General features: G+C 42.0%; 1 protein-coding gene across 1 annotated transcript in view; it reads right to left on the bottom strand.

Annotated features, from left to right (window-relative positions):
- Nucleotides 1–430: 430 nt before the first annotated feature.
- The window catches only part of osbpl5 (oxysterol binding protein-like 5), a 36,082-nt gene continuing 11,560 nt past the window's right edge, over nt 431–24,952 (bottom strand). Inside the window, exons 3-23 of the mRNA XM_062389861.1 lie at nt 13,527–13,682; nt 13,210–13,283; nt 11,977–12,057; nt 11,547–11,648; nt 11,101–11,304; nt 10,394–10,478; nt 10,133–10,295; nt 7,287–7,500; nt 6,886–7,070; nt 6,678–6,759; nt 5,767–5,865; nt 5,500–5,596; nt 5,282–5,380; nt 4,674–4,771; nt 4,452–4,541; nt 4,147–4,283; nt 3,569–3,748; nt 3,304–3,433; nt 2,893–3,007; nt 2,494–2,596; nt 431–2,172 (exon numbers count right to left, since the gene is read on the bottom strand). Of these exons, the coding sequence (XP_062245845.1) occupies nt 2,037–2,172; nt 2,494–2,596; nt 2,893–3,007; nt 3,304–3,433; nt 3,569–3,748; nt 4,147–4,283; nt 4,452–4,541; nt 4,674–4,771; nt 5,282–5,380; nt 5,500–5,596; nt 5,767–5,865; nt 6,678–6,759; nt 6,886–7,070; nt 7,287–7,500; nt 10,133–10,295; nt 10,394–10,478; nt 11,101–11,304; nt 11,547–11,648; nt 11,977–12,057; nt 13,210–13,283; nt 13,527–13,662 (2,610 nt within the window). The 5' untranslated portion in view covers nt 13,663–13,682 and the 3' untranslated portion in view covers nt 431–2,036. The remainder of the gene's footprint in view (nt 2,173–2,493; nt 2,597–2,892; nt 3,008–3,303; nt 3,434–3,568; nt 3,749–4,146; nt 4,284–4,451; nt 4,542–4,673; nt 4,772–5,281; nt 5,381–5,499; nt 5,597–5,766; nt 5,866–6,677; nt 6,760–6,885; nt 7,071–7,286; nt 7,501–10,132; nt 10,296–10,393; nt 10,479–11,100; nt 11,305–11,546; nt 11,649–11,976; nt 12,058–13,209; nt 13,284–13,526; nt 13,683–24,952) is intronic.

Genomic DNA, 24,952 nt, shown 5'->3' with positions numbered 1-24,952 from the left:
CAAAAACAGCTCAATGGTTTGAAACTTGTTACAGCAATGTGGTATTGGTTAGAATTGAACACATTCACTTTAAGGTGCAGATCCTGTGAGCATTTTTTATAAAGTTCCTTTATTTCTCAAGAAAATAATTCTTGGAATTTGATGAAAGACATCTGGTATTTTTAGGGTTGTAATATCTACAAGGAAGTGAAATTGGGTGCAGCTTGATTGAATTGAAGTGGACTGTTGGGCCTTGATGGTGTTAGGTTATCTAGTTGTAAGATAACATACCTTGGTTGACAGTCCCAGTGTAAAGACCTTAAATTAACCACATTAGTGTCTCCCTCTAGTGGTGAATGACAATACATTTCATCTGTAAACTGAAAGATTTCTCGATGTTTTGAACACCAGCAGATTTTCTTTATTAAGACATTAATGAGTCCAGTCAGTGTCAGGCTTTAAGTATTTTTACTGTAGTGCTACAGTACGCAACAGGTATGCATGAAAACATCGGGCGACGTCATGTTCTCTGTAGTTTGATTCCATATAACAAAAGTATCTGGCAGGTAGAATCCCCACGGCATGGCAGTAGAGTAGAAAACAGGGAAATGAAAGAAAAAAAAAAGAATATACAAATAAAAGGTGTAAATAAAAGCATTCAAAGAGTCGAAATTCTTCATGTGCTCTCTGATTCTACTGGCAATTCAACGTTGGAGAAGCAAGCGCACAGACCTGGCCTCTTTTAGCACAACTTATAATGGCTTACTTGCACACATGTGCTCCCTCAAACTGACCTACACACACAGAAACACACACATCCATCCATGGGAGAGCGATTGTCACCCCTGGTCTCAGTCCTCCAAACTGAATTAGATTAGGAAAGTCTAGGTTAATCACCCAATAAATACATTCTGAAATCTCATTTTTTTTAAACACAGACCGCTTGACAAATATATACAAAGTGATTAAAAGATAAAAGTAACTCATTACTAAGTGTTTACATCATAAAACAGTGAACATGAACATAGCGTGGACCGAGATGCACACACACACACACACACAATCTCCTTCTATTAGGCCCAAGTATCCAATTTATTTGTCTCCACTTGTTCTCGCCCTTTCTTCCGCCACATTCTGCTTCTTTACGTAACTGATTGTACACACGAGTGTCGTGGTCTAGACCAAAGCCTTTTGCTTTACTATCATCCCTTCAGCTACGGCTCTACAGGCACACAAATTCAAAGACACTGTTTGGCTCTATGCCCCGCCTCGCTCCCATGATCCTTCCTTCTCGCAACGAACGCACACAGTGCTCCCTGTAAACAAGTACTCTTTGTTCTGTCAGATTATAAATACTGTTTTGGTAAAATCATCATCATCATTAAAAGACGAGACAGAGTGTATTTGAGCGCATATCGATACAAAACACAGAATTGCACTGTTGGAAGATTTTTCCTTCTTCGTTTATATAGGTTGCGTTTTTTCTTCCTCTTCATCATCTTCTTCTTTTTTGGCTTCAGCGTTAAGGCCCAAAAATCTGGAGTGGAAGGGGAGAAGGAGAAGTCCAAGAGGTGTTCTGCCTGCGCCCATAGGGCCCTACTGTGGACACGTACAACACACATACAAGCACACTCACAGATACACAGTATTACAGGGCGATATAAAAAGACACTAAGGAATGGTGAAACATCCTCTCTGTCATTTCTTTTAGTGAAATCATTCTTCATCATACATTTCATCTTCATATTCGAAATCTTTTCAGCCGTGCTTGTCTCTCATCCCTCCTTTCCTGTCCAAAGTGCGTGGGTGCCGGTGCTGTTTCAGTCTGGCTACACTAGGGGGTGCTGTTTCTCTCAGCAGATGAGTGACAGGCGGTGGCTGTGTTTATTGCTATAATGTCTGTGCTCCTCCCTTCGTGGAGGAAGCAAACGGGACAAAGTTGCCCTCCTGACACTGATCTGAGGTCTTTGCCCCCACTGGTGATTAGAGTCTGTGCTTTCTGGAAGGTCTCTTGTCAAATCAGTGCTGGAAGAAAACTCCCTCCCTGAGGGGCAGGCTCAGGTGAAGACGTAGTTGAGGAGGAGCTGAGAGAGGAGCAGAACACAGAGGATGAGACAGTGGCGGCCTGTTAACGACACGCCGTCCTCTGTCTCCCTCTGACGAGCCAGCTGACGACTCAGGACCACCAGGTTCCTGCAGGGAGAGAGAGAGAGAAGGGTCAGACTCAAGTGTTCACAACCTGGGGGACAGGAATCCTGTTGGAGCCCCAGGATTAAACTCTCAAGATGAGGTTATTTTATGAGCTTTGGCAGGTTTAGAGAAATTTCCAGTTATAGTGATCTACAGCTGTGCCCCCAGATGAAGAGTATCAAGTTAACAGTTTAATTGTTTAAGAATCGTGAAACAAAAATATTGGCAACGAGTCTAGAACCTGCAGTAAAATCACCACAATAACAAAATCTATCAAAATCAGCCCAGTAGAAAACACAATGTGTGTGTGTGTGTTGCTTTCACCTCTGAATATCCTGCTGCGTCTTCTGTATGGATGTGATGGAGGCTTCCATCAGGGCCATGTCTTTTACGTCTTTACTGCAGCGTGCACACTGGTTTGAAAATCCTGGACACAAGACGTGTGGAAAAATGCAGTTAGGTTCAAGCAGTAAAAAAATAAAACAAATTGAAGTGCGTCAATTACATTTTGGGAACTTGGAGATATTTTAGTTCGTGGTCACAACTTCAACCGGCTGATTGAGGGTTAAGACCTTGTTTTATGGTTAGAGTTAGAATTAAGTTTACAGGTAGAGTTGAGGTTAGTCATTTAGGTGTGATGGTTAAAGGTTTACGCTAAAGGGCTAGAGGATTCATTATATCAACGTATGCCTTCTCAGTACAAATGTGGGAGTGTGTACCCACCTTCATTGTCTGAGGACTCCTGTGTGGGTTCAGGTGTGGTGCTGCTGCTCTCTGTGTTCTGGCTGCAGCTGGACGGTTGGCTGCTCGCCTTCCTGTGCTTCCCGTTCACCTCAGCCTGAGGAAACGAGGAGGAGGCTCAGCATTGTTAACTCGTTCAAACTTCATAGCTGACAAATTGATAGTGAACTACTGGTTCAACACTCTGAATATCACTCAAGCAAATACTGTATATGAGAAAGTGAGGAATAAAATGGCTTCTCAAACTACTCCTGCATTTTTAGAGCATCTAAATATCAGGGACAGTTTGATATGACAGGAAGTGAAGCAGCCTTCATTTGATTAAGTGTCTGTGACCCAGGATCGATAGTACAGTAGTTCGGCTCCAGCTGAGGTGCGTGTGATTGGTCTGACCTTCTGTTGGCTGGTCCAGCTGTGGCTGTACGACAGCTCACTGTGTTGCCTCTGGCGTTTCTTGTGCGTCTGAATCACTCCGTCCTTCTCGAACTGAACCAGGCAGCGCTCAGGGTCCCACGGCCGCGTGCTGCCAAACATGACAATACATTACCTCTCCAGTCACTACTTCACAGCTCATCCCTTGTTTTGGTGACATGAAATGTTAAACAACGTTTCTGAGATTGGCTGTGTTTTATGTGTTTGAGTGTGTGTGTGTTCTTACTCCATGTGACTGTAGGTCCAGTCGGAGGTGATGGGGTCCTGATGGAAAAGTCGTGAGGTATAGGCTTTGTCTCCTCTCTCCCTGGCCTCTCGCCGCTGAGCCTCCTCCAGCACAAACTTTTCCTGGGTGGCCCGCATCTGGTCCCGATCCCCAATGGCACTGGTCACATGCTGCCACAGTCTATAAACACACACACACACACACACAATGACATTAGATCCAAAGGTAATAATTTAGCAGTATATTTGTAACTGTTTACATGATAATATGGAAAAAGAAAAATAGTTTTTCTTGAGAAGAATTAACTTATTAATCTCAGACTAGAGTGGTTATAGACCAGAGAGTTAATTTTACCTTGTCAAACACATGTGTAATTAATATCAATAACGACAGCATTTCTTTTAGGAGCGTCAGAACTCTGGTATTGTCTAAGCTGACACATAAAAGACAGTATTAATGGTAGTAGATACAATGTGCTTAAGCTGAAATGACAAGTCAAAATATTTGACTGTGAAAATGTCTTTCGAGTTCAAATTGAGGATTAATTCAATACATGGATGATAAAATATGCGGTTCACCTTTCAGACTCGAACTCTCCCTGCTGGTCGAATTGTACCACTTGTCTCTTGAGCCGACTGTTGCGGATGTCTGCACTCGGGTTCCACAGCGACTCCTGCTGGCCGGAGCGCTTTTCATGAATGAACACCTCACTGTCCTGATTATAACAAAGATGGAAAGAATCTCAGACATGTTACACAAATCAGCTCATCGCTACTTGAACGTGCCAATCAATGTTACAGGTTACAGGCTCCCTGTGAGGCTCCTGTAGTTCATGAGTCTCCTTTCTGCTGCTGCAGGCTATAACAGAGTTTAAAGCTCTCACCCAATGTCCATCAACAGTGGCCACCAGCTCCTCTCCGACAACGATCTTCCCGCTGATCTGATTCACGGAGCAGGAGCCTCCAAGGAAAGGCTGCGGTCAAAGTGATCATACACCTTTATTCCAATTACTGTGAGGCACCAGCTTCTAAATTGTCAAGCAACTAATATGATGTAAGAAAAACAGCTAGTCAAAGTAAGTTTGGTTAAGGAATACAAATTGTACCTTTAGTTTGAACTCCAGCTCTGTGAAACATTTGGTTTTCTCACACTCGATGGTGACCTTCCCTCCCAGCTCCAGTGTCATGGTGCCATACAGGATACCTGCAGGTGGCAGAATCACAGCATCAGATCCACAGTGTTGATATGTGAGCGGGTTTGTTTGATTGGATAGGAAAACAAGATACTTTTCAAATATCCTCAGAGTCCACACTCTGTGAATAAAGACATTTGACCTGATTTAGATTCCACAGATCATACATGTCTGATTTTGGCCGCCTGATGTAATTTGATTTTCAGAAGCTCAGACATATGCAAACAGCCCACATATGATTTGTCAGAGTAGATAGATGTTATTCAATCTGCAGTCGATGAGTTTGAAGATTGACCTCCTATACTCTCTGTCCTGAAGCTATGTTTGAGAATGTACGTGTGCCATTGAGGATTGTTTAATGTCTTAGGCAGACAAACCCCTACATGATTATTATATCTAAAGAGATGATCCTATATGAAGCAGATCATGTTAACACAGGGACACTGAAGCCCTGTGGTTCAGCAACAAGAACATAAACAGATGATAGGTCAACAGTAAATATGAATGACAATCCCTGTTACCTTTGCAGTGAGCATAGGGCATTGTGATGACATACTCCTCATCTCTGCTGAAGAACAGCAGCTTCGCTTTTCCATCAAGAATAGCAGACAGAGAGTTTCCTACAGCAGAGGGACAGAGAAAATCAGAGTTCAAGAAAAGAGCCTCCTTAAAAAGCTTCCACTGACAGACAGTTACTGTTCCTCTGAAGGAATGCTTGGATCTTCTATTAGCTACGTACCATAGAACTTCGACTTGGCCAGGATGCTTCCATTAATATGAAAACCATCTTTCCTATTGCAGATGTAAAAAGCAGAGATGGGCGGATGGTGGGACACCTGGCAGAGAAAAGGGAGAGAGGTGTCAGATACCCCCTGGCATGTACTACATCTAAGATTTGCTGCATTTAATAGGTGTGGGTTTGCCAAATTGTGCAAAAATATTTCACAAAAGGGAAGAGTCTTGTAAGGTGTATTTACATTCTTTCTAGCTAAGAATGTGGTTTCACCTGTTCAGCTATGTAGAAAGTGCAGCTGTCGGTGTCAGGGTGAAGCCAGCAGCAGCGGAAGGTCTCCCCCAGGATTGGGTTGTAAGGCTTCTTCAAACCCTGGAAAATCCAAAAGACAGACAGATGTGAGAATCATCTGCCACAAACTGTTTTCTATCTCTAGTTAAACGATGCTGAGGACCAATTACCCTGCAGGTAATCACAGGACAAAAGAGGCTTCACTGATGACACTTTAACTAGTTAAATCAAATAAGCGTCACAATGGAAATAATGACTCCTTCATTGGCCTCAATAATTCAGCAGGTAAACCACAGTATTGATTAATGTTGCTCTAATGAGAGGTTATCAATATTCTACCCATCCCTCCACAGTGAGTCTGTTAGCAGTAGTCAGACAACATCATTAGTTGTCATAGGTACTTGTGGGATGTTTTGCTGTGGGGGTTGAAGGCAAACTGTGATTGGCCGGTGAGCCAACACTCACGCTGCATGCTCTCATGGGCAAACAGGTGGAGCTGAGCGAATCACTGTGCTGCACACAGCTCAATAATGTGGTGAGATTTTATCAATATGTGGCGATCAATGTTGATACTGTGTAGGACCACTCGAGATAAATCAACATATGGGAAACACTTACAGGAAGCTAAATGCTGTTAAGCTGTGTACAGGACATTGATTTATTTCTAGTTACAAACTGTAGTTATCAGAGTAACCTTTCTGACAGATCCAGCCAGACACAGGAATGGGAAGCAGCTAGAAGATTTTAAATACTATGAAGATGGCCGACTTGTTCATCATCATTATCCCAAAACAGCTGTTGCAAAATGAGGACTCATCCTGTGAACAGGGTTGGAATATTTAAAATCCATTATGATTAAACACACAAGCCAAGTCGGTGTGAATTAATCTTACCTTAGGCTTCTTGTAGAAACCAGACAAGTACCATCTCAACACCTGCTTGATCCGACCATATGCACTCTCCTCCAGCGCAGCTCTGTGGTGACGAGACGTCAGACACGATTATAAAAAAGAGTCTTCCATCTGTCTTTGATGAAAATACTAAATGTGCACACTAACAAACACACAGACACACGCACACACACAGTATACAGTTACTGACTGTGAGAGCAGATCAGCGTGGTAGTAGTAGTCAGACAGCTTGTCCAGGAAGGAACGTGGCTCCAGGATGAAGGTGGGCAGAACCACCTTGGACAGGTCCATTCCCGGGCGCAGCTGCTTCAGCAGGGTCCAGATCAGGCCCTTGTTCTCCTCGGATACAGTTTCAACCTGGGACGCCTCCCCAGCCTGAGGTAGTTCATACAAATGGAGGGAGGGTTGCATAAAAGCCTTGTGGTCGCATGGCTGGTTCTCTGCTCAGAGACCAGGGTTCAAGCAATTATATTTAATACTTATATATGCCTACTGGGGAAAGGGTGCTGATCTACAGAACTAAAGACTTACAACTCAAACTAAGGGAGAACTCTCTACGTATGTACTGTCACAGTAAACCTGGTGCCTCACCTCAGCCATCTCCTCTGCGCTCTGCTCTACATAGGCTGTGGCCTGTGGCCCGGGGGACAGCTCATCCGATTGGTCCATGTCACTCTCCTCTGTCAGCCGACCACCGTTCTCATTGGGCGTGGTGTCCCAGTCGTCGTGAGCCTCGCGCTCTGATTTGTCTGAAAAGCCGTCATGCTCCATGTGGTGATTGCCCAGAAGCACGGCGTCATTCAACCTAATAGTGAGAGAGAACAGGTGAACAGAAGGTTAGAGCAGTGTCAAGCAATCCTGATATTGAATCTGTGATGTTATCTTGTATCCACCTCCTCATGATGAGCACGTTCACTGCATTAGACACCATCCACAATAAAAACCTGGTTGACCTGGAGGGTCTGAATGTGATAAATATGACCTGACTGGTTTCCAGCACAGCCCTACAACCTCATTCTCCCTCCTTTTACATCTCCCACTTACCTGGTCTGAATGAGGTTGATACACAGGCGGGATTTGCAGTATTTTATTTTGCTCACATACACAAACACACTCACATGCATCCTTTGATTAGATTTGTGCCAAACACACAAGTTATCATTTTCAAATCATGCACACAAACACAGACCCAGACCACAGATGTGTCAGCGATTTGACAAAGAGAACAAAGTTTACAAAAAGAGAAATAGAGATGAAAACTGATTCTGAATGGTCAAAGAAAAGAGAAGTGAAAATGAGAGGGGAGAGGAAGACAGGAAGATAGATGTGATTGCTAAAAGGGAACATGATTATTCAAATCCTACAGCCATTATACAAGGCCAGAAAATGGACACCTGGGTGCACAGCGCACATCACAAAACGCTCTCAGGGACCTTCAGAGAAGGGCAAACATGAAGAAATGAAAAACAGGTCTTTGTCATATGATTTACTCAAAGGTTTAAACTCAGATATTTCCTAAATGCTCCACAGTTTCAGTCCAAATGAAAACAGTCAAACATTATGACAGTTTAGGACGTGTCGTGTGTGTCAAATGTGTGCAGAACCCCACAGGAATCAGCCTGTTTATCCAAACAACAAATGGCAGAGTGTTAATTTGTCAAAATGCCCGAGGGCTCGACAGACCTGAAGAGTCACATTCCTGCACACGGTGTGAATTACCAACCGACCAGTAACGTTATTTATTAACTCAAGCACGCCTTTGAACAGGAACAGCTTTCCTTACCTCAGAGACATAGAGCACACGGACAAACTCTCTCCCAGGAATCAAAACACCACCAGTGATGTCAGCAGTAAATCCAAACACAGACGAAGCCGCTCCTTATCTCCTCTGCTCTCCGCTGGAAAGGATTCTTAATCTACAGACTAAAAATGTGCTCTGTCGCTTCCTCGACACCGGCACACCTGCTTCCTGAATGTGCGTGTGCAGTTTTCTATCTGTGTGAGTGTGTGTGCACGCGAGTGTGTGTGTGTGTGTGTGTCGATTAAGGCTGGCAACGGCTGTGTTTCTGCCGTCCCTTTCTGGGTGGTGTATGTTTCACATTCTACTCCATCTTCCTGCTCCTCTGTCAGTCATGTGATCGTACAGGCTCCTGTGATTGGCTGAGAGAGGAGCAGGAGAGGAGGGAGAGCTACAATATATGGCCAGAGGGCGGTTGAGCCATGGAGGAGGGAATAAAGGGGGAGGAGGAAATGGACGTGTAATGTAGGACAGCAATGCTGACATTGCTCATGAAACGACTGAATCACTTAAAAAAAACAGACACTTGTAAACTGTATCCCAGACAAATAATGCAATCACCACAAAAGCAAACAGGGTATGACTTTCTATAAACAGCGCCAGTAAGAGAAACTAAACACAACGTGGGCAGGTTGTACATTGTGTTTTAAATTTGGTGCTTTTTGAAAAACAACAAATAGTTAATTTAACATTCACAGGTCAGTACAGCTACAGTGTGGGGGTTGATGGCCCTGTTTACCACCACATTTAAAGCAGTTGATGTGGGAAAACTACTGATTCAGTCATTCACTTTCCCAGTCAACATTCTGATACTACTAATTCAGTAACTAATACATTTATTTACATTTAAAGTCTGCTGATAAAACAGATTATGATAGAGACAATATAAATGTCAGCTGAAAATAAGGGGCCTGACAAGTTCTGGAAGGCTTTGAAATCCCAGCAAGTTGTATGAGAACAGAGTCTCTACCATCTAATATTAGACTGGTCTGTTTTTCTATTCTAAAGTGAAGTCAGGGAATAGAGCTAATATTTTTAGCCAGGACACGTGGTTTTTAAAATTGACCATTAGACTGAATGAATACTCTACTTATGATCCAGAGCCGGTTGCCTGGGGCAACTGAGCAGCTAGTTATTACAGGGGGATCTGTTTCTCCTTCATGTCTTTGTTGATATCACAGCACAGAAGACAATTATGCTAAAATTATGTTTTAAAAATATGCATACCTGCCTCAATGATTACAATCTCAACTGAACCAGACATGGAATAATGCAGACGTGATTTGCAGTTGTAATTTCGGTTGTAAGACCAACTGGAAAAGTGTTTGTCTAATGTCTATATTCAATGTGTTGCTGTGTTTAAAACATCCATTTCAAAAATGCGGAGATTAGGTTTGATACGCCGACTTCCAAATACAATAATTACAAAGGTAGATCTATATTTGAAAGTGCTACGCACTACAGAGCTAACACACCTAATGTTGTCTGCTGAATTGGGGGACCATCTGGACACCATTAATATGGTTGGTAGCAATGCCAACAGTCAAGTGCATGAATTGGCAAACAATAACAACTTGATAGTTATTACAGGAAATATAGATCCTCCAATAACAGGCAATACATTTAATATTTTACTCACTGTAGCAACTCTGTCTCAGTGAGTGCGGTAGACTGCAGCAGCTGGAGTATATGGGAGGACTCTGAAGACGTGCAGATATCTCCTTCTCTCCCTGCTTTGGCTGTCAGCTTGTAGAGACTGGAGCAGCTGAGAGCCAGCTCCAAGGCATCCATCCAGCATCGGCCTGGAGAGACGGACATATTTTAGAGAGGGGAAGGAGTACCTCCAATAATGCAAGAGCGAACGCGTCCAACCAAAACAACAACACCACACTAGACTCACCATCCGACTCTGAGGCAGCTCTGAAGATTAGGTAGTTGCTGGGTAGAGGCTGCGTAATGGAGCCAACGGTCTCTCCTTTGGGACCCTGAGCATATGGATAAAATGGTGACTCATGCGTCACATTGCTTCAGCTTTGTTTTACCAACAGAACTAAATGCCTCTCTTAAGGGCCATATTTTAGAATGTAATAGAAAATAGGACAGGAAGGGGAATATCACTTGTAGAGAACTGAACTGAAGAATTATTACCTAGAAATTAAAAATGGGGGTTAAAAAAAAAACTGCTAACAAAACAGAAGAAAACACAATTACTCGTTTTCATAATTCAATGCTTTTGTATTACTTTAGTATATTTTAACTAAAAGCTCCAGTCATGAAAAAAATGTTTATAGCTTCAGTGCAGAACAATTTCATGAGCAGCTATTAATGAAGTCCTTATTAGTAACAGTACAATCATTTCTTAACTACCTAGCATATCAGCCATGTCTCTTTTTGATACTCCCATTAGGAGGCACTCAAGAATTTTCCCAATCTCGGGTTGTAGAGGCATTAGTATAAGAATTAAAAAAAACTGATTTGATTGATACTAACATCTAAACATTGCATCAATTTAATTTATATCTTAGTCTGTCTCAGTAATATGTTTCTCTTGATCATTTTTCACCACTGTGTTCCCAGTAGGTCAGTGAGCCTGCAGCCATGTCTGACCTTAATAGCCCAGACAGATTTGTCCAGCGGATGGTAGAGCTTGAAACAGAAACCGTCCTTCTTTGAAGGTCTCTCGATCAGCTTGCATGCACTGAGGAGGATGGTGCCCACCCAGTGGTCTGTTTTGGGGGTCTTATAAATCAAGAGAACTCCAGGCTTCAGGGCACACCACAACTTGGTCCAACTCTTTAAAGAGCCTCGGATCTAAAGAATGATGAGGGATGAGAAGAGATCATTTTAGGATAATAACACGTAGGAAAGAAATATGATGCACAAAACACAATGGGAATAAAATGTAAATTGGAAAACAAAAATCTTCCAAGCAGCAGAACTGTTCAAGTGTTGCACAAGTGTTTGTAACAAATAAGGTTGTGATGAAAATGTCTAAATGACAGATGATAGATAAATGTCATAACAGTTTGTCTTGTTTGACAAAATCCACGCACCTTAAGCCAGTTTGCCATGATGACAACACTGGGGTCCTTTAGTGCAGTGAACAGTTCTTTAGCTGCCCGTTTCTTCTCCGTCCTGTAATTCTGCTTTTGGACCTGAGAGACAAAAGACACACATGAATGAGTCATCAGTCTCAGTGGTGACTGGTGTGAAAGGGCCACTAGGTGGAGGCAGAGTCAAACACAATACTTGCATTCATACAGACATCCTGTTGCCTCTGGTTTTCAGTAACATGATTCATTATTTTATGCTGTATAAAGGGGTACACAGTAAAAATATTATTCATGGCCATGTTTAAATAAAAGATCCCAAATGGCTTGTGTACATTCGACCCACTGAGCGCAGAGTGAGCTAAACTAAACACACGTTGATGCTCAACATTTCTCACAGTCATACCAAGCGAGGAAGGGACGTGTCATGTACCTTGAGAGACTCCTTCCGAGCCAGCTTCTCTGTGGGGGAGGGACACTCCTTCTCAACACCATTAAACATCCTGGACTCAGACTTCAGGAGAGAGCAGAGAAGATGATCAGATGGGATGAAGAGGGGGGAGATAGGATATAAAACAAAGAAACATTTGCTGTATAAATCTGATTTAAAAGTAGTTTAATGATGATTATGATAAATTAAGTGTCCTGCAATAAGTGTTAACTTGTTTGATTTGCTTGCATTATAGGTAGAATATTATTTAATTGTTCCCTTTGCCACAGAGCACATTTGTGCTTTGAGTGAAGCAGGTGGGCGGCCCCTCAGTAAAGCCACTTAGCTGGAAGTCAGTTCTGCTGTTGTGACCACAAACCCACCGACTTCCTTGGTTAGAGAGCAAAGGGAAATGACTGCTTTAGGGTCTCCACTGATCACAGATCAGAATCTCACTCGGTATGTGTTTTCACTGTCTAATATGAATTTACAAAACCACCTTTTCTGTGTGCCCATAAACAAAATGACTCAATATTATTTGGTGAGCCCACATAGGCACTTAGGCTGATCTGTTTGTGTTAATAGACGTCATTCTTTAAGCTTAGTAAACCAATGCGATCTCAGTCTCCTTTTGTCTTATCAGGGCTTCCATGATGGAAAATAGGGCAAAAGGCCACGGATGCAGTTGCACATGTATACGTATAAATAGGAAAAACTGCAAGATGGAGACAAAGCGACGAGAGGATAAGAGACGAGACAAAATGAGATTACACAGGTTGCCAGTGGAAACCTTTATTGACCAGTCATAATAAGTATGATTAAAGACTGGAAACAGATTGTTAGGACTAACACAGCATAAGCAAGTTAGGCAGCGCTGGGACAATAAATGCCTGAGCTGCCAAATAAATGGCTTGTGGTGCTACAGACACAGCTCCCACCATGGCCCTAACATATAACAATGTGTTGTTGTGTCATAAAAAGGTTAGTTACTCCTATTTTCGTAAGAGTTCTATTTTTACCAAATCAAAGAAAAGTTGCCCTGATGTTAAATGACTTCCTCTAAAATTAAGGCATCAACAATTTTAGGTCAGTTCATTTAAAAGTCCTGTTTGTGTTTTAGGTTGTTCATACTCTGGTCGATGAGAAGAAAAGGAATGATCACAGTATACAAAGGGTGAAGGCTCCGTGCTACAGAGAAGTGTTTAGGAGCCAACCAACCACGTACTGTGTTCTTACCGTGCTGCCTGGTGATTGGGCAGGACTAAGTTCATTACTCAGCATGGAGAGGCCGTTCCTGTCTGTCTCACTGCCTGGTGGGAACCCACAACACACATCACATACAAATGAACTCAGTGAATCAACCTGCTGACAGACAGTTAAAGCATGGCAGCCCAAGAAGCACCTAATAAGCAGCAGCTGAGGTTGGTGGATTTTCATCCGAATCAGTACAGTGAAACAAAGTCTGCTGGGATCCACCAGCATATGTCATTAAAATATCTGATTTTTTCCTATTCACATCCCACGTGTCTGCTTTGACCTCTTGGGTTGTTTACCTGGGCTGAGGTCATAGAGATCGTTGTCTCCTCCATAAGACAAGTTCCGGGTGAGGGTGCGGGGGTCAATTTTGGGTGGGGAGGTGGCGTTGGGGCACAGAGAAAACCTCCGATGGAACAAATTCTCCTCCTTCATCCTGACAACCTGCTCGTCCTCTGCAGGGGGAGAAGCACAAGGGGAAGAGAGGAGGGAAGAAGAAAATTCAGATCAAAAACCAAAATATTTCAAATATTATTCTGATATGTTCAAATATTAGAGTTTATAAACATTTCAATGATGTAATTCATCCTCTAATCGTGTTTTCTCTCCTGAATCTGATTGTTGTTGTTTTCTATCTCAGACTCTGGGCTCTCAAATGCCATCCTAGATCTGTGAATCTGGACCCCCACCTTCTCTCTTCACTCCTACACTAACAAAGACCCCGACTGTATGAGGACATGTCAGCCTGTCAACATAATGGCGCTGTGCGTGGCAGTGACAGGCGGTTCAGACTGCACATTGTTAGAGTATATGACACACAGAGGCCCCACCAAGTCCCAGTGTCCACAGAGACTCACTGTCCAAGATCGACACCCACCGACTTTACCACTACTTGTCCATCCTCCACATCCTCTGCTAAATGACTTCACTCAAAAGACAAATAATGTTCGTCTTCACTCGACGAGGAGCCAGTCCACAAATAAAGCACTCAACAAAAGGGGGAAACGCAGCCACTGCAGACGTGTGCATGATGAAGCTGTGGCTCTGCAGCTTCCACCGTGCTGTGGTCAATTTGCAGAGGTGAGTGCATGAGTCATATTTTAAGGTCACCCTGCCCACATCAAGTGGAAAAAAACATGTTCATGTTCACACACACGCACGCACGCACGCACGCACGCACGCACGCACGCACACACACAGACAGACAGACAGACAGACAGACAGACAGACAGACAGACAGACAGACAGACAGACAGACAGACAGACAGACAAGACCCTCTGACTTGCAGCCTGCAGACCAGTCTAAATGTCTTCAACATCAAGCAACAGAGAGTCAATTTTCATCATCAAAACTGATCTACAAACTGAGAAAAACTTCACAGGAAATCATCACGTTGTACATGAATCAAAAGCTTCCACAAAAGGTCAAGCGTGTGTCCTGCTGCAAATGACCTTCGCCCTTTTTGACCATCATATCGCAGCTTAGATCAATCCCTCTTTTCAGCTGTGTAAACACTGAAACCAAGCAGGAAAACACATACTTTACTTGAGACTGCATGCTCATTCAGAGCTTTACAAGTCTTCTGTGAGGATGTGTTGTTAACATGTTTTATTTTTTTTCATGAGGCACACTTCGCCCCTATATTCCAGTTTTTACCTACTAACAACTTTTGAACTATCCATACAACTGCATCACAGCTTTTTCCGGACAGATGATTATGCTTTTTCAAACAGGTGGTGAGCTGATCATTGAAAATCAGAGCTGACGGCCAAACACTGTTATCACCTGGGGACTGTCTTGACGCACACAATGTGCTCTGCTCTGATCAATATAATCCTGTTCATTTTCTCTCAGAACAAAAACACACACACAGCAGTGGAGACCCTCTGACTCGCAGCCTACAGACCAGTCTTGCCTACAAGTCCTCAATTACAACATCAGAGAACAGCGTGTTACATAAAATTCATTCATAGGAGGAGTGTTCACAGACTGATTCATCTTTTTAACTCTCCCACATTTTTCAGCTGTGATTACAAAGGTGCAAGTGAAGTGTTTATGCCAGTAAGTGATAGAGATGAAACATGTGGGTTGACAATGACCTGAAACCGAAATTGGAAACCGCATGTGGTGCTGCAGGAGCTGCAGTGGTTAGAAAATGGTACCCTCCCTCTAGAAGTATGAACATGTTCGTATTAAAAATACACGGAACACTCACATCCGTGTACTCGTCACACCACTCCCTGCTTCCCTCTGTGACTCATTCTCTCAACCGCCACACTCTCCTCTCTTTTCTGATCTTGCAATCTCCTCTGTGCATTTCTTCTTCTTGCCCTCTGCTCTTTTGTCCTTTCAAAGAGCTCTAGCAATGGAAAACCAAGATATGAGTCTGAAAAGGTAAATTTATTTCTCTTCGAAAAAAGGAGCCTTATTTGTCCTTGAGGGGCAGGTCTATAAATAGCCTTCTATTGCTGCAGTGCATGCGTGTATGTGTAGCACAGGGCTGAACCCTGAGTGGGGTGCAGGCTGCATGGAAAATTGCTTGAGGCATTAGCATTACACATCAGTGCGCACAATGGACCGCCAAACTGTACAGACGGACGCACACGTACACACAAAATCCATATATCAGCTACAATACAGGCTGGTCAAAATGTGGGCAGACACACAACCTGACAGGACAAACCAACCACAGCTGGTTCTCACAGCTGCAGGGAAAAAGACTGTGTATGGGATGAGCACATTACGCAGTCTAGACTGAGCACGGGTGTGGCATCCATTGCCGACTTGTGTTGTGTGTGGGCCTGTTAGTTAAGGATATAGAGGACCTGACAGTAGTGTTTGGGTGTGTGTGTGTTCTGTATGCACAGAACACACACACACCCAAACTCTGCATTATCTGCCGTGTTGCTGCAAACCAGGAGGATTACACATGCACATGATGTAGCGCCAAGGAGGAGAGAAAAATATGCTTCTCTCCAAATAGCCAATCCCTGCAGCAGCGGTTGGAGCAGGCCGCATTCAGTGCGCATTACACACAAACACATGCGGATAAATGCACAGAACACACACACATTAGAAGTTGTGCTTTAATTAGAGACCGCACCAAAATAGTTACGTGTGTGAGAGAGAAAGCATCACATTCATTCACATCTGTGGGTGTGTAAATGTGTGCGTAACAGTCTGCCTCTCACTGCAAAGCACTGCCCGACTGAGTTCAGTGTTCAGTGCTGTGTAATTCCCACACTCAGCAACAGCCACAGCAACACTCCTTTCAAGTCATTCATTCAAGTAACAATCTGCAATAAAATAATCTGTTTGTGATGCTAAATATATGCTGGGTGCATGAACACGATGTTCTTCTTACAGGAGATCAATAGTTAAAATATTAACACGGCATGATCAAAATTAAATGAGGACACACTGAGTGCTTTTTCATGTCTAGAGATCCATCTTTGGCTGCTGTGAAGTCAGAGATGCAGTGTGTTTAATCTGGAAGGAATCAGTGGGAATGGAAACTTATCTTTGATATCAAAATTCCACAGAGATAGATGATTCGGAACCTTATTAGTGTGGCCATAATAAGTATCAGTGTTTCCCATTAATTATCTAGACTGTGGCGGACTACCATATTCAAATTTGTCTTGCCCCGGTTTCATTGTCACCCACTGAAATGTTTTTCATGGAAGAGATCTGTGACTTTGTATTTCGCTCCATTGCATAGCTGTGGCAATCCGGAATGTTGAACCCCGAAACCGCAATAAATTTAATGAATTATTCGGGAAATATTGAGTTCAAATAATAAAATGGAAATAATAGAATAACTTTTTGTGACGTGTTTGGGAGGAAAACTGAAATAAAAGGAACCTCTGTTATTTTCTCTGTGAGTAAGAAGATAAGGTTTGTAGGGACACATTTTAAATCAAGAAGAAAATGTGAGAATGGGAATCTTAGGAGAACTAACACATGATTTTGCTTAAAGTCATTAACCTTGCCCGACCTTATTTCAACATGGAAACACAGCAGGCAATCGTTCTCCACCTCAACTTTCAGACCTACGTGCTCACAGCACATCAAGTTTGCCCAGCTACGCCAACATTAACTTCATCCGTGCTACACAGGTGCTAGGCTAATATTTACCCTGTGATAGGAACCTCTTGTGGAAAAGATAATAGTGAGGTAGCAGCATCAGAGCGGTCAACAACACGCATTCCTGTGTCAAACATTAACCTTGATCTTTCGAAGGAAGGACAGATAAAACAACAACAATAACACCATGAGACCTGCTGTCACATGGCACACACTTGTTTCTTAGTATTCTCTAAAAGACGGGAGGAAGGGAAAACAGATGACGTGTCTGGAAATAAACATGTTCTAACCTGTACATTGGTGACATGCTTGACTGATCTAACTTGATCAAGTCTCTCTGGGATACAAGGATTGGCTTCACATAAACATTTCCACAAACAGTCAACCACTGTATGAGACTCTGGCTGAGACACAGTGTACTTAATTGATTGAGTACACATACATGTGACACTGGAGCCTTGGGGAAATCTGGTTTTGGCAGTAGCCCTTAACTCCATGACCCCGTTTCTGCACCGACACAGCCCCAGAGAGGAAAAGAGGATCCTTTCAGATTGACCTGGTGTGGACAAACTTTTCTCCTCATAAAAACTTACACTAACATCAGTGCAGCTTTTTCAGTCAACACAACGGCCAGTCTATTTATACAGACTATGCTGCTTTACCGGTTTCTCATGTTCAGCGTCTCTTTAATTAGTGTGGTATTCTGCATTTGTGACATCAGAGTGAAAAACTTTCTTTAAAAAAAGAAAGAAAGAAAATATAAAAGACCAAACCCTATTTTTTGTATGTAAAGAATGTGGACGACTTCTCAGTGCTCATGGTTGCCTGTTATCTTCCAGGCTATGGATCTATTTATAATGAGTAAAATCAGGATATTTAGCTTTTAAATTGATGTGGAGGCATCTGATTAAAATTTGAAAATTAACATTCTTTACCCACCTCACTTTTTTCATTATAACTTGTAACTGAGCAGTTCCCTCGAGCTAAATTATATATAACAAGAAAAGAAAGAACAAAAAATGCCGCTCTGACACACAAACACATACCTGACAAATACATTAAGTGACAGCTGGGCGTGAATGTGGCTTCGACTCAAAGAACCTCCCCGACGTGTGTACGTGTTTATCTTCATGTACATGCAGCAGTATGTGTTTGGCTTATGTGTGAGAGTGTAAGAGCCTTGCAGCATCAAGCCAGCTGTTGCTAATATGATGACACAGATTAAGTCCAGACACTCCCTCCATCTTTCCATCGCTCCCTCTATCCTCCCTTCAGCACCCCCAACCCTGTTAGCCCCCTGTCTCCAGTGACGACAGGACTAATGGACTGCCATATGACCTAGATTTACACCAATAGGCTGCTGCCATGTACAGTGTGTAAATCAGTGATGAAGAAAGCAACCTGCTGTAGACTACTGAAAAATAACAGTTCAATGGGGACAGTGGGTATCTGCATGAAAACAAGATATTTATTCTCCCATTCGCTCAAGTCCAGTGCATTTCAAACTCTGCCTACGCTGCTGCTGTGGCAGGTTATTTCAAGACAATGTTTTTATCATCGCAATGTTCACCTCTTCTGTTTGCTGGTACAATTTCCCTTTAAAATAAGAATTCCACAGAAGTTAGTTGAAAATTATGGTTTTGTGCAAATTAATCATCAAAGAAAAGTGAGAAAGACAATTATTAATTTTGGTGCCAAATCAATTATGCCAAAGTATGAAAACACTGTGAAAATGCATTAAAATTCCATCCTTTAACACAAGCTGAACCTGGGGTTGCCATTGTATGTGTAATGTTTATAGAGGCTATGTAAGTTTTTGCTTTTGCTACAGAGCCAACATTAGACTAAACGATGGTAAATTTATCAATCCAGCCAGAAACCTTGTGGCTTCAGCATCAAAGTTTAATCCTTTTTGCCAAGAACTCTCTGTAGCGATAACCCGCTAGCCCCGGCGACCTATCACATCACATTCCAAGTAGCCCTGTTCAGTGAATGTATAACTTCTTGCTTTGTAGACTCAACAATGTCTAAAGCTCTTGGTCTGCGACCGCAACCATCATCCGCTCCAGCAATAAACCATGTTTAGCAGCAGAGAAAACGTGTGTATAGCACATTGAAGCACTATGCGTAAGAATAGAAGCATTACATTAAGAATATGGGTCAACACATTGGCACAGTCAACCAGGGCAAGTGTGTTCATTCACCTCGCGTTAGATCATAAAACTTTTATAACACTGGCCAAAGGTCAGTTCCAGCAAATATATACACAACTACTTTGACTAAACTGAAGCAATAAAAAAAAAAATCACAACGGTTACATATCAACATGTGTTACAACCTATAAAAAAAATGGGAGCGGTAGCCTTGAAAACTGTTAATGACTACTATTTTGAAGATGTTTGTTATCGATAAGATCTATAAATCTTCAAAGAAACAAATGAAAAGACCAAAACTAATGTGAGGACATGAAGTAGACAGAACTAGGTCTGCTGTTACTGTTTTAAAAAAAGAGACACGTGGTCTAATTCTGTGACTCTGTGGGAGGACGTGTGGTTTAGTTCTATTCTGAGTCATGTGGAGGGGTGCATGTGTATTTTAAGGACCTCAGATGGAGAAAATGCCTTCCAGCCAGACATCCCATTTGATCTTCCTTTAAATAGGAAACACCTTTGTTCTGTGGGAGCTGTGGTGGTCAACATCCACCCTGTTACAACTAGAGTGCCCCTGCATAAGACTGGAGTAATTCATGCAACTGCCCTGCATGCTGCTATTATATGTCCGTATTTTGTTCCTGCCCTCAAGTTTTTACTCACCCAGTGGAGCACTTCAGCTTCTAAGTAGTCCACGAACATTTGAAGAGGTTATCCCAAGTTCTTGCCCAACTGCAACCCGAGTATGATGGTCCACAGCTTTTTCAATTCAGACGAGTGCCTTCACTTTACTTTGAGCTTGAGGAGACACAACCTCCCTCTGTACACAGAGGCTTCTGGAAGGAGCAATGTAAACAATTGCTGTAAATGAGACATTGGGTTCCCTACAAGGGCTGGAAGAGATCCTGGTTCAAGGCAGAGGGTGAAAAGAAGGGGTTGCAAAGACTTTCCGAATTGTATGTGAAAAAAGAGCCAGAGAAAGAACTACATCAGAACACTATAGCCGTGTTCATAGACGTGCTCGAAAAAAAATCCTCTGCATTATTCAGGCGAGAGGTGGAGGAGCTGGATGCGTCAGACGGACATGACGTATTAATAACTCCACTGCAGAAATCACGTGATCGTGTGTTTACAGCACCAGAACACCGCTGTCGGCTCTTATCATCACAAACTCTCTTGACATCCTCATTGGTGTCTTCGACGTCTTACACTGCTTTTTCACCAGAAGATACTGTATTTGTTTTCTTTATTTTTGTGTCTGTCGTGTATTAGAAGCCCCATCAACCCCCCACTCGCTCGAGCACAACAGGGGATTCCCTTCTGTGCTCTCACATTGACCGGATTTCTACGGACTTTACACTAAGAGGTCAGGCGGATTAAGTCTTTAGAAACGATGGAGCATCCCACTTGGATGTTTGCGTTCACATGTGTAAAAATAAGAAGGAACTGCAGGGTCCAGTGCATGTTTGAAAGCAGCTTATGTATGTTATTATGCAAATACCAAACAGGATTCCCTTCTTGGATCTCTCACTGTCAACCTTAGCCTCTAGTGCATGTGTCCATGTAACCTGGTCACGTTCCTACATTAAGGCCTTCGCTTTCTGTTACAAATAATTCCAATGAACAAATGTTGACCATGCACACATGCTATAATCTGTTCATAAATACATCAAACTCACTGCTTAATTCGCAGCAGTTTTCATTTAAAATGTAACAGTATAATTTGTTTATATTCTTTCACAAGACATTTATTTAATTTACATTAAATAATTTCCCAAATTGGGATCAATAAAATATATCTATCCATCTATATCTGTTTTCATATCTAATCCTCACAAATCCACAGACTAATACCTGATAGAGAATCAAGCTAGTCAGACAAAAAACAACCAAGTTCAGATGTCTTCATTACTGTTCTGATGAAGCAGACATGTCACCCTTTCAATAAATAGACTGCAACATCGCTTTTTAAAAATGACCACCCATTAAGGCAGCTTATTACCTCTGCCTCTTTAATACATGGACCTTCTTTTCGTTGCAAAATAACTCAAGAAAAAAATCACTATACAAAAGCAGCCACATTATCTGAAGAAAAGTCTTAAAAATCACGAATGCAGCTCTTATTTCTTTTGACAGACTTCAGATTTGTGATTATAAACCTCATGAATGATTTGTTCACATTTGGTTTCACAGAAAACCTTTGAATTAGAGAGTAAGTCCCCAGCCACACACTGGAGTGGAGTTTGACCTGACAGATCAAGCCAGCTGGCTGTCTATATGGCTGGATCCAGGCCAGGGGTAGCTATGTGTGAGAACCAGCCTTAGGCAAGCCGAGCTAGGCTGAGCTATTGGCCGAGAAGTGGTGCCAAGCATGCCCTCTTTGTTTACATCCAAATGTAACAACGGACAAGGACACACTGACACATTTATATATACACACAGAGAGAGAAGATAACTAAACATCAGAGGACCTCAGCTCTTTACTTTGAGAGGCTGTAGCCATGACTTTCACTTGCACTGACACCTCCTCTCTTCTGGTTTCTTTTTTTCATGTTGCTTCTCCTCATGGAGCATTAAGCACACAAAGTACGGCACCACTTTAACACACTTAAGGACACTCTCTCAGTGTCAGTGGAGTGAACCTGAACAGAAACACATCTTAAAGCTCTTGATGTACGAATGTCAGCATCTTCATAGTGATTTCGAAGTACAGCACATTCATGGACTGCGGTGCAATTAAAAAAAGCACACGCATCTAACAAATTAACATCAAGGTCATAGACTAGGTAAACTCACACAAATAACAAGTCTGAAGGTTTTTGAAATGAATGACAGTTCATTGCAAACACGCTCTGTTTACTCATAGTTGTACAGCGGTAGTTATTTTCTAAAAAACATTTTTATGAACAACAGCAAGCAGAGAGGCCACAAACTGAGGAGTCGTGTTTGATTCAGACGCACCATCAAGTTAATTAGTTGTAGCTGAAACAACAAACTAGCCTATTTGTTATTTCACCAGACGATGCTGAAGACCAGATAAAAATGTGAGACTGAGGCTGAATACTTTCTACACTGCTTTACTAAGGCTAATTAATGAAAGACAGGAAGAGAAAAAATTAGCTTGTGTCCGCTTAGACAAACAATGCTAATTATTTTTGCTAAAGATTATAAGCATCGGATTTTTTATTAAAAAGTAACCCCATCATAGCAAACCCAACCGTCATGGTCAACAGCGATTTACTGTCAGTTTTCATTGTCTGTGTATGTTTGAGAACATGGCAGTATGTCACTGAAACAGTAAAACTTACTAATCTAAGAGATTTAATGCTCGAGCAGTGCCCAGTGCCTCGTCTACCTCGCCGTCAGCTCTAAATGCCACCACTGCATGTCCACTCCCAAAGCTGAAAAAGTTAGGGCAAAAAAGCAACGTATCAATTATACATAAGGGCTATGCAAATTGGATTCTCGGCTACACTTCAAGTAACAGCAGTGATTTAAAGGCCCTGTTCCACCCTGACATGGCCTTTTTATAGAGCTGAAAAGCTCTGTGGCAGAGAGGGAAAGAATAAGCTGCAGTGTTTGCAGAGGAAGAGCAACAGATGTAGAAGAAAGGAAGAGAAAATTAGCTTTTGTCTGATTACACCAACACAGGTTAGAGAATGGATAAAATGTGGTCCCTAGGGTACTGAGTGAGGACAGGGCAGGCGCTCCTCTGTCTGATATGAGACAGGCGCTGTGAGGAAGATGTCTGCCAGCAGAGGCCGTGAGGCTGCCTGTCCTCACTGGACAGACAGAAGGTCATTAAGCAAAGGATAATAGATGACAAGGTGTCGAATAAATTATTTTAATTAATGATGCTAAAGCAAAGAGCAGCCAAGTGGGAGGCATGGGGTTGATGCTCATTACAGACTCCTCAGGCTGTGATATCCCATTTAATCAATGACCAGCTGCCAGATATTTACAAATTATGACTTCTATGATCAATATCCTGTCTGTCATTCATCCTGCACACCGTTCAAATTGGAATAGAAATCCTGCGGCCCTCTATATATAAGAGGTATTAATCTTGAACAAACAACGTAGCCTACACCGAAGCTATACAACCTTATGAATAAACAATCTAGGGAAAAAACAAGATCAAGAGGAAAATAAGCAAAAGGCTAGAGTTCCTTTTAAGTTTTGAATTGTATTCAAGTCTGAGCTATTATACAAACATACAGTTTTTTTCACACAAGGTTGGTGGAAGTTGGCGTCTAGATAGAGATAACATCTACTGTATATTTTCTGCTGCATTTTCATTTTAGGTTATAGAAAATACATTTCAATATCATAAGAAAAGTTGTTAATTTAAAATTCAAAAGATTTAAAAGATAGTTTTCAAGTCCCTGTGAAAGGCAAAACACTTAAAACATGTCCCCCTGAACAAAAAACCTTAAAGCTTACAGTCAGACACATTTTGAATGGAAAGAAATGCATGCCATTATTAAGAAAAGTACAGCAAAAGAGATTGCACCTTGTCAATGCAGCATGAGCAGGCAGATGCAAATTACCAAAACTTTGAATTGTATCGACTAGAATCACCTCAATGAAACTGGTGTCATCCACAAGTTGACAACCTCCTCCCACCTGCGATCTCAGCATGGGTCTCCTTCCCAGTGAGGGACGGTGAAAGATGGAACAGATTTAGCTTCACACCAGCTCCACTGCCTGCCCGGCCTCACTTATCCTGGATAAAGAAACTCTTTAAAAACTAAAAGTTGGCTGTGCAGCGGACTGCTGGGTGCTCTCATACCCGGCATGAATTGATACTGCCACATCGAGACTCGAATTGTAAAGCATTTAATGGAAAGTAATTGGGTCAACCTGCTAGGAGTGCAAGTTCTGCTCTTTGTCCCAGCAGCCACTTGATAGTCCTGTCACAAGCCTGCTAAAGGAGCTAAATTAACCTAATGTAATGTGGCTAGACTTCTTCTGAAGATCTAATGACTGAACTGTTCTCATTGTTCCTCCAGCGTTTTATCTTCATTAAAACAAACAGCCGCCATTTATACCATAAATAAAAATGCACAGAGAAGTGTGAACTAATTAATGGAATTAGTTGTATGAGGGTTAAGTTGTACTGCCTCTCATCACCAGGAGTCTGTTAGCACTTTGAAGCAGATTTTAATTCATATATTAAATCTTTTTTTCTATAAGGAATATAATATAATATAAATATAAAGAATAATATATTTCAAATAGTTACCATAGATTATAACAATTCATAAGGACTGGTATGTTTGAAAGAAGTCAAAAACAAGCATAGGATGTGTTTTTAACAGCAAGAAAGGGAAATTTGTGTCACTGTCTGTCTTCAAGTAACGATAATTAATAGTTTTGGTCAACATTTCACAAAGCCTGTCCAACATAAATAAACATAAATATCACTCTGGCTCCCTCAGAATTGACCTCATAAAATTACAATTTGCTTTTCTGATCAAAAGAGGAA

This window comes from Platichthys flesus, chromosome 6 (assembly GCF_949316205.1).
Source record: "Platichthys flesus chromosome 6, fPlaFle2.1, whole genome shotgun sequence".
NCBI classification, from domain to species: domain Eukaryota; kingdom Metazoa; phylum Chordata; class Actinopteri; order Pleuronectiformes; family Pleuronectidae; genus Platichthys; species Platichthys flesus.
The sequence above is the reverse complement of the archived record's forward strand: the minus strand, read 5'-3'. Positions and strand labels throughout refer to the sequence as shown.